Raw genomic sequence first — 20,599 nt, 5'->3', positions numbered from 1 at the left:
AACTGGGGAGGTCTGGGAGGCTTTCCAGGTAAACATCACACCTATCCTAAAAATAGGGAGGTAGGAGTTAGCTGAGCAAAAGGTCACTGTCGGGGAGAGCTCTGGCCAGAAGGAACAGCATGTCTGAAAGCCCAGCAGCGTGCTCGCCATGGTGCATACAGAGAAGTAAAGGAAATGCAGAGCATGAGCCCCTGTGCTACAGATGGTGTTGTGGGTGACAGCTGGAGGGACATGATCTCCCAGGGAAGACAGTGGGCAGTGAAGCTGGAGAGGTAAGCCAGGCCAAGCTAGCTCACGCAAGACCTGGAGAATACTTCAAGTTTAAGCTTTTTTTACTTCCTTAAATAAAATAGCAGAAAGGCTTGCCATTTAGTTTTAGGTAGGGGAATACGATAACTGGACTTGAGTTTTTTGAAGATTATTTTTGCTGCTAAGTATTGAAAGGGGAAAGACTGGAGTCAGAAAGATCAGTTCAGAAGTGAAAAAGGATAGCGGTCTGTCAAAGAGAGGTGGCGGCAAGGAAGGGGAGAAATGGCCATATCTAAGCGTCAGTGAGATGACGATTCAATGGAAGTAGATGACTGATTTGACTGAGAGTGAAGGACACTGAAGAGTCTCAGGTTATGTGCAGGTTCCTGACCTGTCCAACAACATGGAACAGAGAAGGATGTGCAGATTTAAAAAAGATTACAGTAGGATCTGTTGTGTATGATGAGTTTGAAATGCTGATCAGATATCCAAGTGGCTGTATCTGTAGGCAGTTGTCCTAAGGGGCCTTACGGTCCTTAAGGGAAGAGACTAGATCACGGGTATAGTTTCAGGAATCATTAGCATGTGGAAGGCAGTCGAGACTATGGGGTAAATGAACTTCATCCCAGACAGGTATGCAGAATAAGAGAGAGAAATGAGCTCAGAGAAACACCATCATTGAAGAACTGCACAGAGGAAGAAAAGCTAGAAAAGGAAATTGAGAAGTGGCAGTGAAGAAGAAGGAAAATCAAGAGAATGAGATACAGCAGAGTCAGGAAAGAAGTCTCAAGGGGAGTACAGCCAACTACATTGTCACAAAGAGTGTTTATTACAAAATAAACTCCATCTTTGATGTTTGACTCTGACAGCTCTCAAGCCTCACCATCTCCCACTTCTGAGCAAGCCTATAAGAAAGCCTGGGTGCTTCCTCTTTCGGCCTCAGCAGAAAGTTCAAACCATGCCAGGTCCTGCTCACATGCACAAACCCTTGCCCGAGCCCTACTCCCTAACCACCATAAAACTCCAGGATACTCTCCTTTCCCCGGTCGCTCAAACCATTTGAAAACCAACTTGGGATTTTCCCCTTCTTTCCCCCAGAAAGCCTGATTTTGCGAGCAATAAACCTTGTCACATTTTCTTGGTCTATGTGTGGCATCATTTGTTTCAACATCAAAACCATGGTTGGGTGGGTGGACCCATCCTATTTCTCAGGGTGACCACAACCATAAGCCAAATATTCTCACATAACATAAGGTCTGAGAAGAGTCCCTGTGTTTGGCAGCAGTGAGGCCCAGGACAGGCTCTGCGTTAGTGGAGAGATGGAAATAAAAACCTGAGCATCGACGCGTGAAGGAGAGAGAAGACAGTAAGATGGAGGCAGTGAATACAAACAACCCTTTCCCACAAGTTTCACTGTAAAAGGGAGGCAGAAGGTGTGGTAATTGGGGAGGAAGGGGCGGGCATGGGATCAAGAAAAGGCTCTGCTTACTGGAGTTTCGACACAGGAGAGACCTGAGCACAATTAAAGAGAACTAAGCAGGGGAGAGGGAGGGAGAGAATTCAGAGTAGGAAAGAGGAAGGTAAATGGATTGAGAGAAACTCCCGAGAAGGGGTGCAGGACCCAGAGCCAAGGTGGAGTAACTCATAATTCATTCTGGACAGTGAGCAGCGGGGGAGCACACTTGGAGGTGTCAATTAGCTTGCACACCTCTGGGCAGATCTTTGCACTTTAGGGTGGGGAGTGATAAACTGGAAGTTAGGGAAGAGGTGTTAGGATTGGAGAAGAAGAGATCTGAGATGGCCTACAAGGACAAAGGCAGTGCTTGTCCTCAAAACAGAGAAGGATTTGGGCACAGGATGAAAGGCTCGTGTGCCCTTCTTACTGCCATCTTGGAGCGTTGGTCTCTCCTTGGGTTTGCCAGTTTGGAAATCTGCCTACTGTTTTTTCTATCACTCTCTGCCTCCACCAAATGGATATGATCTACTCTTTTTTTTAATGTCTGTGCATAACTGAATCACTATGATCTACTCTTTACAACTCACTTCATTATTTTGTTTTTAAACTATTCATTTATCTCATTATAAAGTCTAGAAAATATAAACATAAGCAAGCAGACAAAGAAACGTTTTATTCCCTATAAACCTAGTCCTAGAGATTATGACTATTCATACCATAATCATTTTTAGCGCCTGAAAGAGAATGACAAAAATATACCTTTGATACAGAAAATAGAGATGGTGTCATTTATAACAATTGTTTTCTTGCTTTTGTCCACTTACTGTATTGCGAATGCTTTCCCATGCCTTTAATATTCTTCCAAACACCTTTAATGATGGCAGGATATTTCATGGCTTGGCTGTACCAGTGTAGCACCGTACTGTTTAGTGGACATTCATTTTTGTTTTATTGAATTTTTGTTCTTCAGTTTCTTTTTTCCTGCTCAATTTCCCTCTGGGGAATTCATACGGTTTGGATGATGCTGTCTCTACTTATGACTTCAAGTACAGAGTCCTTGCATCTCCCTGTCCTCAGGGATGAGATTCAGGGTGAGCAGTGCCACCTTCAAATTCCGGGAAGAAGGGGCAAGGAATCTAGGGGCCAGGAGAAAGTGCCTACCTGTCCTCTTCTGTGCTCCGCTGCAAGGAGAAATGACGCACATGAAAGGGGGAGAATGAAGGCTGGGTGCTGCCTGAGGCCAGAGCCTACGTCTTATTCGTGCGTGTTTCTTCACTCCTAACCCAGAGGCTGGCAGAGAGCACGCACGTGAGGGAGCTCCAGCTATGGCTGTGCCAGCCCGGTCACCCCCAAAGCTGACACGGCGGGGGGGATGGAAGAGAAAAGTCAGATCTGGCACTTATCTTTTTCCCTCTCAAAACAACATTAAACAGCCTTGAGAAGAAGAAGCGGGAAGGGAATGTACTTGGCTAATAGTTTGCTAGTTGCTTCCTTCTTTGAAAAAGAAATGAACAAAAAGTAATATCAAGCACCCGCATTGAACGTCATAGTTTATAAAACGCTTTCAGTGCATTACCTACTTTGGGCCTCAAAACAATACTGTTGGGAGAAATCATCACTGCCCCATGCGTGAAGGATGCAAAAATTGAGACACATGGATACTGAGTATGTTGTTCAGGGTCATGCAGAGAACAAGTCTGACCATCAGGGGGGTTTTTCCACTACTCGGAGAACTGCACAGAATTAGCCTGCACCCGGTCTGTCTAGGCTGATTTCCCTGCCAGCCTTTCCCAACTTCTTCTCCTGCCTGCATGTCCTAGAAAGAACTTTAGGGCCCCATTCGTTCGTACACCGCCGGGCTCCCTCACCCAAGTGAGGAACAAGGCTGACATAGTTCGTTGGGTAAACAAGCAGCAAGTGACAGTGATTTACTCCCGACCTGCAGACTTCTGATTACCAATCCACTGCCGGCTATGTAAACAGGTGTAAACTAAGATTAAAATCAGTTTACACAGTGCGGTAAATAATTTAATCTCTCCTCTGCATGGTGCTTGCGAATGTAAATGTTTAAGTCCAGACTGATGCTGACGTCGTGATGCAAGCTTCCAGTTTCTCAACCGGAAAAGCCGTGCCAGCAAATGGCCCTTGTGTGCCCCTGCCGGGGTGGGGAAGCTGGAGTCGGAGCTGTGGGGGAGGCAGAAAGCCCATTGTTTAGAGGGGGAAGCTTCAGTGTTCCCAATGCAAAGCTCAGCCACGGGCCGAGGGCAGCAGGAACATCCCTCCATCCCGTATTCCTCCTGGTCCTGCGACTTCTCTCTCTCCCTCTATTCCTCACTAAACTATTTTGCAGACACTTGAGTTGGCTGCAGGAGTGTGAAAAGGGAGACAAGAAAAGGAAAAAAAAAAAGAAAGAAAAGCAAGAAAACAGCAGCCTGCAGGCTGGTTGTGATCCGGTTCTCACTGGAAGATGGCCTGGGCACTCACCGCCTGTCAATGCATGCTAATGCAAATTGACCTCGATCCTAAGAATGTCACATGCAAATGTGTTTCCGGTTGTCAAAAACCATTGACTATACCTGCTAGAATCACTGAACCAGAATGCTGCTTCCTATGAATTTTTCATCAGTATTATTCATGTTCTAATTAGCCCGTCTATTTTGCCTCGGACTGAAGTGGTGAGGAAGGGACTTCCCGCTCCCCATCCCAAATATGATCTGGGGCTTTCTTTGGAGAGGAACGCTCTGGGCTAAGCCGGACTCAACCCGCCCTATATTGAGATGGCTGGATACTGACTACGAGAAGGGTCAATGTGAGCCAGAGAGTGAGCTTCCTGGTTTTCTTCTGTTCCCTTAGAGAATTCTAGGTTGCAATCAAAGTTTGTGTCTCCTGTAATCATCGGTAATGCCATGGCTGGGATTTTGTTAGTTCAAAACAAACAAAAAAACAAAACAAAACATTAAAAAAATACCAACTATGGTCAGATTTTGGACTAAGTCCTGGGGAAGAAATGAATTCGATTTTCTCCTTTACTGACATAATTCGTGGTGAGGAAATAATAGTCACCATTTACTGAGTACAAGGAGTCTCTTCTTCTGAAAGCTCTTTGCTGGTTTCGTTTGTTTAGAAAATGTTTCTTTTTCTGAAATCATTTATTGAGCACTTAGCACAAGCCAGGCACTGGGCTGAACATGTGTCGTGTAATCCTCAACTCAGCACTCTGCTGAGGGCATTATCCTCAGTTTACAAAAGGGATGAGACCCAAAGAGTTAAGGAACGCGCCTGAGCTTACTCAGCTAATCAAATGGGTGACGACAGGGATTTGAACCCCAGTGTGACTTTCTTCAAAAGCCTTCCTCTTAAAATTATGCAGTAAGGCTTTTGCTCTTTTGGGTCCACCATGGGTCCAGAAGGAAGGCCCTCTTGATTTCTGGGTCTAGGGGTGAAGATACAGAAAGTCCAGGAAGGAGAAAGCAGAGAGACTAAAATTAAAATGTTCTTGGCTAATATGTACTGAGTTCTATCTTTTATAGAAAAATTTATGGACTCATGTTTTATACATGTTAATTTATTTAGTGCCTGTACTATTATTATTATCATCATCATCATCATTTTACAGATGAGAAAGATTGAGGCAGAGAAAGAAAACGTCCCAGAATCACATAGCTAATAAGCATCTGAGTCAGGGAGTGCCCCAGGCAGCCTCTCCCACGCCACAATCACGGGCCTCCAACTGCCCCAAGGAGGGCGCTCCAGCACAGAGTTGGCTCTAGGCGACATGTGTAACACTTGGGAAGCTCCTGCCCTTCCTTCCAAGGAAACTAATCATTTGGGCAGAGATTCTTTAAAAAAGCACCTCCATGAGACTGTGGAATCTCTTACGGGGAAGAATATCTTTACAGAAAGCGTATGAAGCCAAGCTGCCTGTCATGACTGGGGGACACACCTGTGCAGGTGAAGAGAGATTATATAAACAAACACACACAACAATGGACAACCCAGAAGGTCTTAATATTCTTTCCAAAACAACGCTCTAGGATTTGCAAATGAGGGGAAAGGAGCAAGATATAAGGGTAGAGAGAACTGCTAAGGCCAGGGACAATCCAACTTACTTCCTGACTTGACTCTCCGCACTGCCCATCACGTAGTAGCCCGGTTTGCATTCATATCTGCAGACAGAGCCCACATCATGGTTGCCCTGGAGGCAGCGAGGCTGGAGCAAGTTGGCGTTCGGGATAACAGGGGGAACATCACACTCCAGCTTGCAGTAGGCTTCAGGGAGAGACCAGAGCCCATCTTCAAGGCAGGTCAGCCACGGGCTCAGTCCTGACTCCAAGAAAGAGAAGCACAGGATGCTCAGAACAGAGAGTCCAGAAATAAAATACTAGCAGAAAGAACGAAAACCTGTCAACATAACGTCATTCTTGGAAAGTCACATTACTCTTTGTAGAGCAGCGTCTTTAAAACCTCAGGTCAAATGTTTATCTTCTGTCTTTTCACCCACAGAGCATCTACTGAAATCTCTTACACGGCATAAAGGTCAGAAAGCTCTTTCTTGACCTGAAAGAAAGAAGGGCTACCAACCAAATCATTACCTCACTTCCTAACTACAAATAATAAAAATCGAGTAGTGACAGCACCATGGAAAGCATTATAATAATAATAGATGACACTTTTATAGTGCTTATTATATGCCAGGCACTGCTCTGAGCATTTTACATGTATTCACTTGTGCAAACTTCAAACCTCAAACAACCCTGTGAAATAGACACCATCATTATCCCCTATTTCACAGATGAGAAAATTGAGTGTAGGTAACTTAGCCAAGCTAGTGAGGGCAGAGGCAGGGTTTGAACTCAGGCAGTTTGGGTGCAAAGTTCTGTACTTGAACACCACACCATATGTCTCCATGCCATTCAAAGTTTCTCCAAGAGCAATCCATGGACAGCCCCCACAGTAGCATCACCAGCCCAACTTGGACCTACTAAATCAGAATCTGTCAGCATGAGGCTGAGGACGTTGCATTTATAACAAGCATCCTTCATCATTATTAGGCACACCTGGGTCAAAGAGGTAAAGAGCAGGTTTGGGATCAGAGCACACCTTGCTCTTTACCTGTTGGAGCAAGTTCTACCCCATCGTCATCCCTTCCTTGCAGTGCAGCCAAGGACAGCTCATAAAACCGTGCTCTCATCTCTAAAATAGAACTAAAAGCACCTAACTCATAGGATGGTTGTAATATTAAATTTAAAAATGCATGTGATAAAGGTTATATTGATTATTACTAGTATCGGAAAACTGTTAGTTGGCTTGACTTCAGAGGACATGAAGTCAAATGAAAAACAGGAAAGTCTAAGTTTCTTTCATGAATGAGATCTTGAGTCAGGGTATCCTTTCAGGTTGTTGAGACAAAGAATGGTTTTGCCCTTTGGGACTTTGCTCATATTATCAGAAGAGGGAGGTACAGCAGAGCAAAATGGGAAGAGTTCTGGGTGAAGAAAAGATCCCCAAAGAGAGAGAATCAGAAGAGAACGTGCATTCAGCTCCCGGTTGGCCAGACAATACCTTGAAGCTTGGCTGGTGGGACACAGGAAATGGAGCAGCGTTTCAGAAAGTTCGTTCCCTCTGAGCAGGAGAAGGTTGCATAGTTCACCAGAGATGGGTCAGGGGCACCGCAGTCGAGGGGCATGCAGCTCACAGCCCGGTCCCAGTACCCAGCGGAACACGTGAGCAGAATTTCTTTCTAGAAACAGAGAAGTTTCTGCTATCAAGGTCACATAAAAGGCTCATCAAAATAGTTTCCAGGCTTCCAAAGAGTCCTGATGATTATCTGTGCAAACGTTCAGAATTATTTTGTCTTTCTCCCCCTTTATGCCTTATTGTCTTAATATACAGTCTCATAATACCCCAGTCTGATGCTGATGAAAGGTACCCATCAGTGGAAGAGAATCATTGAACAAAGACATTCCTCCCGGCCAGCTCTTGGTCGTCATCCACGTGCTTCCCCAGATCGCTCTCTACCCTTCTCCACCCTGCTCTGTGCCCCGGGATGCTGACCCCTGTGGATTTCATGCCTCTGACCTGCGCTTGGTTTAGCACCCAGGACAACACTGGCAGGAGACTGGAGGGGGAGAGAGGAAGGGGAGGTCAGGGTGCTGATTCTTGCTACTCCCTCTCCTTATAATTTCTCTATATCCTGCCTCCACCTTTACAAGTAGTCCCTTTATTGAAGTCTCGCAAATTGCTCACCTTTGAGCATGTAGCATCTGTTTCCTGCTGGGACCCCTTACTGATACAGGCCAACTGATACTGCTACTAAACATAATTACCTCCTGAGAATGTGCCTGCTCTCTAAGAATAGCTGAGAACGAATGCATAGGAGGCATCTTCTAAACTTTGTGATTAAATTTGGGAGATTCCAGCCATTTCCCTGGGCCTATGGTTTCTGTAGGAGAGCCCTAGAGAGTTGATGACCACGAAATAAATGAGGAGACATTTTTGAAGCCCCAGGTTCTTTACTAGATTTGGTTAAACAAGACCCTCAAGAAGCTAATAATCTGCCAGCAGAGCAAATCACAGGTTGAAACAGTGGCTCAGAAAACATCTGAAGGGGAACAAATGGAAAGAGAGAAAGGAAAGGAGGAAAAAAAGGAAAATGCAAGAGATATACTTAGATATATCTTTATGTCCTATACCCTTCTATAATGATCTGAAAGCATATCATACAAAGCATGTAAATGAAGAAAATAAAAGAAGTAGAAAACAGGCACTGAGAAGAAAGAAAATATAAATATATAAAAGCAATATCATTCATGCATGCTTGTCTGTCCCTGGGCAGGAGGGAGAGTATTGTGGGGGGAGGTTCCCGGGTAGGTCACTCAGGAAGTGGCCTTTGGAAGTTGAGCAGGGCTTCCCAGCTGCAGAGGGGAAGCAGGGAGACAAAAGAGTGCGGGGAGCAGGATGCACAGGCACTGAGAGAACTGGACGCTCCTGGCTTGTCTGGGGAAAAGAGCAGCCATCGTGTTATTCTATCTAGCCCGTGGGTTACCAAAGGTCAAATGGAGAGAGGGCAGGCTCTGCGGCTCTGCCGGCCATCCCGCCAGGAGACCACAGGGGCACCAAAGCCAAAGGTAAAATGACTGGTGAAGGCACCTGTCACTCCTGACACCCACTTCTGGCTCGCTGCTCCTCCCTGCTTCCCAGTGTTTCCCTGTTGCCTGCCAGAAGGACCCAATTCAAAGCCAGACACATTTTTCTGTTTAGTTTCAGTTCTTGTGTCAACAAAAAGCAAAAATCCTCATGTCCTGTGGTCACGAGCCGGGATCGTGTAATCTCTTCCGTGGGGCCAGCCTCGGGTGACAGGAGCGGACAGCCGGAGAGCCGTGTCTGCTGACTCCACCAGACGCCTGGCCCGGCATGCGCTCCCACCTTCCTCCTCCCAACTCTGCCCCTTGCACCCCGACCACAACAATCCCTTAAAGAGTGTCTGTCAAACTCTGCATACATTGCCTGGCTTCATTAAGTATCGGCCATTTTGTCTTGAACTTGCTCCTAATTTGAATGCGTTGCAAACACTGTCTTTTCTTCTCTCCCCTTCTGCACACCAATGTACCCAGTTCCTACATTCTTAAATTCTTTTTCATTTTTCCCATCTCTTTTCCAGTGTGAGTTAAGCTGGGTTAAGGACAAGTGATAAGAGCTCTGCCTTTCTGATCCAAGCATCATGGGCCAAGGAGTTTGTGCTTCAAGGTATATTAAAACTGTTTCTCTTTGTAGAACCTAAACCCCCTGAAAACAAAGATTGTGTCTTTAAATTCTGACTATGTCTAAGCAAGTGAAATTCCTCCATGGATCCACCACCACCTGCTAAGCAGTCAGCTGGTACAAGATGAAAAAAGATTCCAATCTTCCAAACCAGTGATACCTTACTACCAATCATACTTCCACACTTCCCTCATCAGAACACACCTTTCTGCCCTCTCCTCAAGCACCATTCCCTTTTACCTAATTCATCCTTCCTCTGTCTCATATTATGCTCATGTTTTCCAATGGTGGATTTCCAGTTTCAAATACTTCTTTAAATTTAAATCAAAAATTTAAAAAATTTTTGATTTAAATGTTAAATCAAAATTCAAATTCTTTAGAGATTATTGAAAACTCTCTCAAGGAAAGATGGAAAACAAAATTCTTAGTTGAGACTACATTATCATACTCATAACAATGGCAGCTTAACAGAGAACTAGGGGAGGGAGTAGCTCAAGTGGTAGAGCCCCATGCTTAGCATGCGTGAGGTCTTGAGTTCAATCCCCAGTACCTCCATTTAAATAAACAAACAAACAAACCTAATTAACTCCCCTCCAAAATAAATGAATAAATCAAAAAAAAACCAAGCTATGTGCCTTTCACTTTGCTAGAAACTTGTAAATTATTTCCAGTCAGTCATTAAAATAACCCAATAACAAAAATACTTTGGATCTAATTATTTTACAAATGTGGAAACAAACCTGAAGAGGTTAGTTTCTTTTGTCTGTTTGTCTTTGCCTAAAATGACGCACCCAATAAACAGTGGAGTCAAAATTTCATTCCAAGTCTGTCTCCCAAGCCATACCCTTAACTAATACATTCTACTGCCTTCAAATCACCTTGAAATCCTGGAAATGGTGCCATTGTAGCTACAGAAATTTGGAAAATTTGATCAAAGCTAGAATCATGATATAATCCTCACCTCAGTAACCAAGGGAAGAAAGTCAGACTTTCCCCCTTTCCCTCCAGCATTCTTGTAAGGGGGGCTGGAGGGTCAGACAGCGAACCACACACAAGCTGACTGCAACCTGTCTTGCCTGCAAATTGTGGTCAAGTCTAACCTGTAGCATCCTCATCTCGGTGGCAGAAGCGAGGATCGTGATTTCTGACAGGAAGACAAAAGCAAGGGGGAAGAACGGACAGAGCGAGCCTACCTGCTGCCCGCCCGGAGAGACGCTGACCCCCAGCTAACAGAAACGCGCCTGTCCTTACATGCCTTGCATTTCTATAAAGCTGTGCTTCTCCTTGCTTGCGGGAGTCCTCATTTTTCCTTTCAGAGGATTTAAAAACACCTGCCTTACCCCTATCCCACCAGGGGGAGGAGCATGCATACGGTCCCTCCCCAGGAGCTTTGGTCCCGATGACCACGGGTCTCCAACTCACCTGCACGGGTCTGAGGTACTGCCCACTGCTGGCCTGAAGGGCAAACCCCCTTTGACAGGTGATAGCACACGTCATGTGACCTGGGCCACCAGAGGTACAGTTCACCACCTCCGTGTGATCAAGCAGCAGCGGCACACAGCTGCCCTGCTCCCCGCAGGGCCAATGGACACAGCTGGGGACGAGAGAAACAGAAGTATCTTAGACTGACTCGGAACTGACACGCCACAGCAGAGGCTCGGGGCCTCCCTCTGGGAAGGGCCTTGAAACTGAAGAGAACAATGTTTCTCCAAAACCTACATTAAATTCTTCACCTCCTTCTATGGGACCTGGAACCATGCAACATAAAATGAACAAGAACAGTATCAGCTAGCGAGGGACGATGGACCAGTTTTCTGTGGGTCTTCCAGGAGGACAAAATGATGCTGGGACAGGTGGGGAGTGTGTCCCAGGAGCTCTGGATGGCAAAAGAAATGAATAGATCAGACGGTAATCCTCAAAATATTTCACAACCAGTATTTATGGGTCTCAAACAATCAGATCAGATGCAGGACAAAGGCCAGGAGTGAGTCCTGGAGGCCCCTGGCTGTGTCAGGCACTAACCTCTTTGTTGTTCGATCCCAGGTTGGTTGCAGGGGTCCCTGTGGGAAGGGTGCAGGTGTTTGAGATGGCCAAGAAAGCAACATTTATTTACTGGTTGGCATAGAAAAAATTTTTTCGTACCCTATACATATTTTAATGCAAAATAGATCATAGACATAAATGTAAGAACCTAAAACTAGAAAAACCATAGAAAATCCTTGTGATCTTGAGCTAGGCAAAAAGATTTTTTTTTTTTAATTGAAGTACAGTCAGTTACAACGTGTCAATTTCTGGTGTATAGCACAATGTCCCAGTCATGCATATACATACATATATTTATTTTCATATTCTTTTTCAATGGTATAGAAATATTTCTGACAACTGGTATACGCCACTGACTATCAGCACTGGCTAACCAGAAATTGGCTCATGACAGAGAGAGGAGACTTACGCGTACCAAATCCCTGCCACATGCCTGCCACTGTGTTTGATGCTGCCAGGACATCATCTCAGCAGAGAACTGCTGCCTGAATCTCCAGGGCTAGTCAACCAGGAGCAGGAGAGAGAGTTAAACTCCCTGGGGCTCAGGGAGACTCCACTCGGACCACACCAGAGCCAAAAGAGCATTACATTCTTATCAAGGCAGAACCACAGAGATCAAACATTAGAGCACTGCCCCCAGGCTGTGTGAATTTGGATCCTGGATCACTATTTACTACCTGTGTGACTGGGTTGAGTTCTTTATTCCTCAGTGTTTTCAGCTCCTTCTCCCTTGAGATGGGGGCGGATAATGGTACACATCCCACAGGGCTGTTACTGCTCCTGGGTTAGTTCTCTCTACTGCTCCCCTGCAGATGCCCCAAGTCCCATATTCAGGGGCCTGTTTTCTATGAGCCACCCATATGTTTTGTTTTTTCCCACTTCTGCACCTTTGGTCAATGTGTTGAGTTTTCTTAAAGGCCTTCCTGCTCCAAGAAGCCCCTCTAGATATCTTACTCCTTTGAACCTTCCAGGAAAGTTTTACAAATAACTCCAATAACACTTATTTTACTCTATCTTTTATTATAGTCATGGATGCATTCACTTGTTCCTTAGTTAATTAACTTATCCATCCTTTGACCCACAGGCAATTAGTATCTGAGCTTCCCCTAAGTGCTGAATCTTCCAACTCCATCATGAACTTGAAGACAAACACCAAGTTTTATCCATTTCAGTATTCACCATACACCTCATTATAGGAGATACAATTCAGTTGGCTGAATTAAATTTGTTCATATTATAGACATCAAAGTAAGTCAATGGTTATCAAGATGGTAAATTTGTTAAATCTGATAGAGACAGATGGGGATCTGAAATACAAAAACATCATTACCAAACAATGAGTCAACCATCCTGCCCTACTCATTCATTCATTCATTCATAAATATTTACTGAGCACTTAGTGTCGGCAAGGCATTGTCCTCAGGACTGGGGGTTAAATAAGTATGCCCTCAAAGAGCTCATAATCTAGTGGGGGAGAACAACAAGCTATTTTCTTGCTTCTTTTTCTCATGATGTTGTTGCCAGCGGTACTACAAATTAGTGAAAATGCCTTCTGTAGGTCTTGTCATCATCAGCTGGCTCTATTTGCCCTTGAATTGTGTTAGCAGTCAATCAAGGAGCGGGCAACAATATAAGTAAGTGGAAAATAAAATGCCATTGAACTGCACATACTATCTTGAAATAATTGAGAATTGATTTTAAAAGCACTAGTCCAAAAAGTATGGCCCTGATTTGAATATGCTGAAGTTGCTGCCCCTGGTCTTGTACCGTGAGATTTAAGTTCTATGCCAACGACATTCTCATTTCTTGTATCTATGCTTTTTAGGTACAGAATGGGGATTAGAGTTGAATGGTATGCAGGACACTTTTTTACTTCTTTAAGCCCTGATTATTCTCTGTCGTGGTGTAGTATCCCTCAGACTCACGCCACAGAGCCTGATGAAGACAGGGATATATGAGTTGGGAGGGAGGGTTGTTAATTGTCTGCAAGGATTCTCTAAATCCAGCGCTGATAACTAGGTATGCAATACAGGAAATAAATCTTTGTCTCTCAGTCTTTATTCAGCCTAGCTTGATAAGGAATCTGAAACTTGACTATCCTTCATGGAATGAGATCAGAACACCTCGTTAGTGATGCTGAAGAACACCAAGTTCCATAGATGCTACATGTCCTTGAATGTGCACAAAACGTAGTACTTCTGCAGCATGTTAAGCAGAGAGAGTTATTAACATTTCTGGTTCACGTCAGCTTACTGCCAAGAAATTAATGTGAAATAGCACGAGCTGTTTTCCAGTGACTCCATCCAATTCATCCATGTCATCACTGGGGACAAACACGTACTGAGATAAGTCACAAAACAAATACTCTGAATGAGCCTCCTTCCATCAAGATGGTGTTCCGGTAACTACTGTTGCTATGACTACCGGTGTGAGAAGTCCATCCAGCACTGGCAGCAAGGGAGGAAGAATGAGACGGGGGATCACAGAAGAGGGGGGAATGTGGCATGAAATAAGACCAAGGAGGGAAAAAAAAGCATCAAACCCAGACCTGTTTATGAAGTGAGAAATGGTTTCAGGGCAGCTCCTGCAAATTCTTTCACTAGCTTATATTTCCATTTGCTTCCTTTTTAAGGAATTTGTTTTATGGGGACGGTGTTTGTCAGGTCGTTAGCTTCTGATGGCATCTGGTACCAATTGTAGGCGTCTGTCTCTTGCACCCCAACCCCAAACCCCCTTTTGTGTTTCTCTTCCACTACAAACACTGCTCCTGTGAGTGAAGTTGTTGTGTCCTCCATTTTCCCACGCTCCTGATACATCCTTCCTCCTGCAGACTGCTACATTAAGCCCCAATATCATAATGATAATGGTAATAGTAAAAAAAAATTAGTCTGAAAACTTTTCAAAAGCTTTCTTCTTATGATCTTTGGACTAATGTTAGTGAAAGTGGCAGCAGTGAAGCCTTCCAATGCCCCAGAGAGATGGGGAGTTAGGTATTTATCTTGGTTTGACATACAAGGAAACTAAAGCTGTTTGGAGACTGGCTGGAGGCCACCCAGCGAGTCAGAGGAAAATCCTCAGGCTGGATCTCACTCCCAGGGCCAGCCTGGACCACCGTGCCATCTCCCTGGAGATGAGGTTGCTCTCTTGTTACTTTCTTCTCAATTCAGAAGCCAACGTCATTGGCCAGGATGAGCCAAGAAGCTCTTCAGCAAGGTAGTCGGGGGCAAAGTATAGAATATTTAATAGTTGGTCTCAGTTTTCAGCAGATTCCTTTTAAATGATAGCAAATCAAACTGGCAATATTTGTCCAGCTGCCAGTGTCTGCGAGATGCCCTGCTAAGTGTGTTTCCTCCTTTGGCAACGATCCTCACTCCTCCACCCATTTCTTCTAGGCCTTCCCTCATACCCCATCAATGTGTCCTCAGGTAAGGCTATAATGAACCCAGTCAGATGTGATTCACATATTTCCATCTTAAGAGGAGACAAAACTCGAAGACAAAGAAATGAGTTTTTCATGATGGAATTTTAAGTCAGCTGACCCTTAAAAGTCACACTTGGTAGATGGCCACTTTACCCATCATTCTAGCTTTGCTTTGTCTCTCCACTTCCCTTGACAAACCTCTACTCTCTCTTCTGGTCCTCACCCCGCAAAGCCATTATGTTTGAGGGTCTTAAAAATGCTCTCAACTGAGAAATCCCTGTTCAAAATGTACGTTATCCCTGGGCTTGTATATAACCTGCTCATGGGCACCCAGACACACTCCGAGCACCGTCCTACCAAAATGAGGTGTGTTTCCTTTTTGTTTGGGACTCAGTGATGTCTGTCCTCGGGAAACCTCCATAAAAATTTGTTAGTCAGAATTTGTAGGACCCACACCTACTGAATTTCCTTCAGTTCCATAAAAAAATGGCCCTCACGTGCCCCGAGGCAGATTTTCTCAACCACAGTTGTATATTTGACTCGTTTAGGCAGCTATTAAAAACAGAGATACCAGGCTCTGTAGATTTTCTTTCTGTAGGCTTGTGGTGGGACCCTCGCAGCTGTGATTTTATTAAGTTTCAAAGCTTTCGCTGCTCACCAGGAGCAAAACCCAGCGCTATAAAGGTCTGGGTTTGTGTAACCTGCACGATATGTCAACAAATTCCATAGGCCAAGATTATAAAATAGCAAAGCTGATTCCAGAAGGAGAAACTGGTCCCACCGTTTGATCGTTATGCCTTAATGTTTTCAGCACAAATTATCACGTGGAGCCGTAAGACAGATCAAAAGTATAAAACGTCTCCCCCGTTCTAAAGAAGTTTTCAGTAGAGCTGAAGAGAGAAAATAAATCATGTGTTACTGATTATAAACCCATGGATGTTCCAGAGAAAATTTTATCACTGACTTCAATGAATAGGATTTGCAAAGGCAAAAGAGATACCCCAGAAAGTTACCTCCAATACTTTCCAGACAGAACACAGAGCAAGGTAGCACTCTAAAAACCCAGACAACATCACCATTTCTTCTCCCTTCCACTGAGAACTGAAGAAAACTCAGTAGGTGTGGGTCTCTCAAATTCTGACTAATAAATGTAGAGAACTTACATTGAAAGGGGTCAACATTGACATTTGATGATGGACTTAGAGACAAGATCCCAAATCTTCCTGTGCCTTTGAGTAGTTGGCGAGGAACAGGGTAAGGCTAACACCAGAAAGCAGACATCATTCTCGGCAGAGAGAGCAGACAGACTCACTAACAAACCTGCTATGAGCTGTCCCCCAGGGCATGCCAAATCAGGCACATTTTAAAATTTTCCATTGCTTAAGGCCACTAGAGGGAATTTGGCCTCGCTTCCAGCCAAGGTCCACATTTGGGAAGCTGGGTAGTTCCTAAGGAATGGATGAAGTCCTGGCTGTTCTATCCACAGCTTCCTCACAGCTTTGGTGTAAGGTTCCCCTGGGGGCCTGAGCCATCCCAGAGGAATTTTGGGAGGGTACCACACGAGTCCAGAGTCAGAGTCAATTGTGAAACCTTATTTCTCCCCTGTGAGGGCTGATGGGAGATAATGCACTAAAGACCCTATTTCTTGACTGTGACAGCTGGAGGGTGGGGAAGATCTTTAAAACTGATCTTAGAGGACCCATAGCTTGTTAAAATTAAAATGGAACTTAAAGATAATGTAACCCTAATTCCTCATTTTAGAGATGAGGAAATTGAGCCCAAAAGAAATGATGGGATATTTCAGAACTTCCTACCACATGAAGACTACAATATAATAAGAACCATTTAAGTAAGCTTTGGCTCCAACTCAAAATCAGAATGATACTAGTTCATCAACTTTTCTAAAGTTAATGCCCCACTCTCCCTTAGGCATCCAGCTTGATATCTGGAATCTAGGTTAGTTTAGGAGAAACTTTACGGCATCTGTACCCCACTTTTTGAGAAATAGCATGGTGTGATGGAGAAAACAGTAGATCAAGACCAGTGTGACTTGGGTTTGAGACTTGGCTTGTTCCTGCTTACCTCTATGCCATTGGGTAAGTCTCTTAACTACTCTGGTTTTTTGTCTACAAATCTGTAAAATGATGGGGTTGAACTAGGTTCTCTCAAAGGTCCCTTCCAGCTTCAATATGGTATTTAATTTTCTAGATGAGATGATGGTGGTATTGGGGTGGGAGTACAGAAAACTGATAGTAGGCAGGATGTAGTAGAGAACCCAAGAAAGAGTTTCTCACAGTCTTTCTTGCCCAGTGTAAGTTTTTGCTTAATTCCCCAACTAAGCTGTTTAGTTACACAAAATATTGCAATTCATTTATCCAAGAAGTGTCACCATTAACCAAGTAGCAATGCCAGTGGTTTCTGTAGAAACAGCTCTTTCAAGGTTAAATAGTAAGAGGGGATCACATTTTTCTCCACCCCCCACTGTGTTTCACTGAGTCTTATTGAAATAAGAGGATATGGGCTAAACAGGAATGTGTGCTCTGGATTTGGCAGCGGATGGTAGCTGTGAGTACAGAACGTAACAGAGTGGACTGGAAGAGATGAAGTCCTCATTAATCTTCCCACCACCAGCAGCAAAACCAAGTAACAGCAACAGCATCCATCCTTACAGAGCTTTACGTTTCTCCAAACAAAGACAGAAAGATACGGCTCCACTCTGGCTCCCCGTTCCACCTCCTCCTCACCGCTGGCTCCATCTTTGCTCAGTAGGACAGGAACCAGATTCAACATCAAGTACATTCCCACCAGCCTTCTTGGGCAGAATAAAGCTGGTCCTTTGAGGAGTTTTGCTGAAGGATCATACGGACTGAGAAGGGAAAACTAGTTCAGGTTCTCCTCTGAAGATTCTCATTGGATGGAAACAGAGGAATCTCAATAGTAATTCTGATTCTTTCATCACATGACAAAGAAATGAATTACTGCACTGAGCAGACTTCTTCCTTCCTGTATCCTGGGAAAGTGGAGCTTTTCTCTGTCCCTCTGTTGAAGTCTCTGCCCCAAAGTTGGCCCTTCAAAACATCCCTGTCAGGAGATGTCCATCTCTTCCTACAATGTGACCTATTTGTAAGTTCAAGACTGAAAGCTGGTGGCCCCAGTACTAGGTAATCTGCCTCGCTCATTTCTGTTTCTGGGCACAGCTTTTACCACGCCTGACTGTAACACTACAAGTCCCATCCAAATGCCCCCTCTCCTTCTAAAGAAAAACAGATTTACATCACACGGCCAAAAGCACTTCCTTTCAAAAGCCCTGTCTCACCAAGTTTCAGAACCCATGATTGATTTTTAATGTAGATGATAAAATATGTGGAATACCAAATAAAGAGTCAAAACAATTTCTGGCTAATGGGCAGAGAGTGTGCATTCAAGCACTGCACCAGGGAAGCATAATTCCTCATCAGAAACAACACAACAACAATAACAACAAACAGGATATATATATATACACATTTACTATTATATTATATATATTTATATATATATATGTATATGTGTGTGTGTGTGTGTATATATATATAAACTTTTTTTTTTCCAGTTTGCAAAGGCAGCAACCATCTCCACATGGGGCATTTCCTAATGAGGAGGGAATCACTGGAGCTCCCAAATGACCGCACTGCAGACTCCCCCTCACCCCGCTATTCCTCCCTGGGTACCAATTAAACTATTAATTCAGGAGTGACACTTCCTCAGCCATATTCATCGGCCAAGTCTGGGGGATTGTGAAACTTGTGAAGTTAAGCCAGGGGGAGAAACAGTCCTGTGAATAAAGTTTAATGGGCATGAGCTTCCATCTGTCATTCCTAGGACAGCACCTACCAGGCAGGAAGAGACGGTGGCATGGCTTCTCTGTGGCTTTATGGAAGCTATGTGTAAACTGAGATCTTGAGAAGTCATAAGCCGGCACCTTCAGTGGGCCCCAGATTCACTCGTGGAGAAGTAGCACATAAAATACATGCTGAGCCCCTTTGGGACTCTCTCTCCTTCTTGGCTTCCTTCCCCTATAAAGTCACTGGACTCCCCAACAGAAGCTTCACATTGTTCCCATCATCTCGTAATTCCGGAATTTATCAGTCCTTGGTTGACATCAGATTTGGAATATTACTCCTTTCTGTCCTTTTGCTCTTCCTAGCATTCCCAAGTCTTGCGACATCAACAGCTCATTTGCTTAAGGAGAAATGAAGGCACAGAGAAGGGAAGGGACAGTCCTAAAACTGTGTGGTGAGACTAGATGATGCAGCCGAATGTGAGAGGCAGGGGTCCGGGATGCTGGGCTCGCTGCCATTCTAATCACCAGACTTCCTCTGCCTCCACGTTTATGGTCACAGAACTAGACGTGGCCTGAGAGTCATTCCAACCAGAACTTACGGTCAGATCCGTCAACACCGTCTGTCTCTTTGGCAGGCTGGCAGAACGACAGAACCCTGGAAATCCTGGTTTGTTTTTATTTTCTGTGCTGTCTCCACCAGCTGCCATTAATACAGACCATAAGCACAGAGCCAGCCCTGAGCAAAATTGGGAAGCAGGTGGTATTTTAAATTCATTTATCTTTTCAGCATCACTTTTTCTGCTCCTCACGCTTCCCCGGACTTCCGGATGCCTGCACTAGGTTGCGTCTCAGCAGGGCCCTGGTCTGCTTTTGAATTGGCGAGATCCAAAAGAGAATACTTCTGGCGTACATAGTTGATAACGACTTAAAACATTCCTACTTCTGTTAAGTGGTTATCGACTATTTTAAAGAGACCGCTGGAGATTATCAGGACTTGAACAAAATAATTCCTAACTGTGGAATTTCAGACACAGAAATAAGGGATTGGAAGTTACTGTTTCAAAGTCATTGTTTTAAAACCAACAGTAGACTCCAACCCCACGTCTTCCTATGCTGTCTGTGCCTGTCCCTAGCACTGAAAGCTGAAACCTGAAAGCTGCTGCCCAGCTGGTTCCAGAACGTACCCCACTAGGAACCATCTCAGACAAGGTAATATTTTAATAAAAGCTATTTCTAGAATAGTCTAGCCATGCTCCAATAAACCCTTAAATGAGACCATGTCCGTGACTTTTCCATTTTTCCTCTCTAACTCCATGAGAGAAAATAGCTGAAAAGACTCAAACAGCTCAGTACACCTCTCAAAGCAGATCTGTCGTTCCCCAGGCCGTCTGTCATCAGCCAGGAGAACCAGAATCCTCGCCAGTGGATGCTCCCCCCACCTCTTATTTTGCAGACAAATCATTCTGGGAAAAGGAAGTTGAGTAAGAAACCTAGGGAACAATCGAGCAGCTATAATTCTTTTCTTGCTTAAGAAGCGAAAACAGATTCAACATTCATCTGCTAAACTGCTTTGGGGAAGTAGATAATCAAATGAATCAAAACGCAATACACAGTTAATTTCTATAGTGCCTTTCCCAGCAGCAGCAGAGAACACTTCCCATCATCCGGGAACGTTAAAAGGAATCCCTCTGCTAAATATGAAAAGGGAGGAGCCAAAGGATAGACTGATGCTTTAACCCGTACCCTCTAGCACAAAACCGGAAGAAGCCGTTCCCTTTGTGGGGCTATCAGAAGGGAAGGGATTGCAATGTTTTACATAGGACTGAGCAGGGGAAGGGGAGGCCCG

General features: G+C 44.4%; 1 protein-coding gene across 1 annotated transcript in view; it reads right to left on the bottom strand.

Annotated features, from left to right (window-relative positions):
- Positions 1-20,599, bottom strand: part of PAPPA2 (pappalysin 2) — a 248,965-nt gene that overhangs the window by 69,165 nt on the left and 159,201 nt on the right. The window contains exons 15-17 of the mRNA XM_010954894.3: positions 10,889-11,060; positions 7,268-7,445; positions 5,815-6,028 (exon numbers count right to left, since the gene is read on the bottom strand). Coding sequence (XP_010953196.1) covers positions 5,815-6,028; positions 7,268-7,445; positions 10,889-11,060 — 564 coding nt within the window. The remainder of the gene's footprint in view (positions 1-5,814; positions 6,029-7,267; positions 7,446-10,888; positions 11,061-20,599) is intronic.

This window comes from Camelus bactrianus, chromosome 21, assembly GCF_048773025.1.
Source record: "Camelus bactrianus isolate YW-2024 breed Bactrian camel chromosome 21, ASM4877302v1, whole genome shotgun sequence".
NCBI lineage: Eukaryota > Metazoa > Chordata > Mammalia > Artiodactyla > Camelidae > Camelus > Camelus bactrianus.
This window is presented reverse-complemented; position numbering and strand designations above follow the sequence as displayed.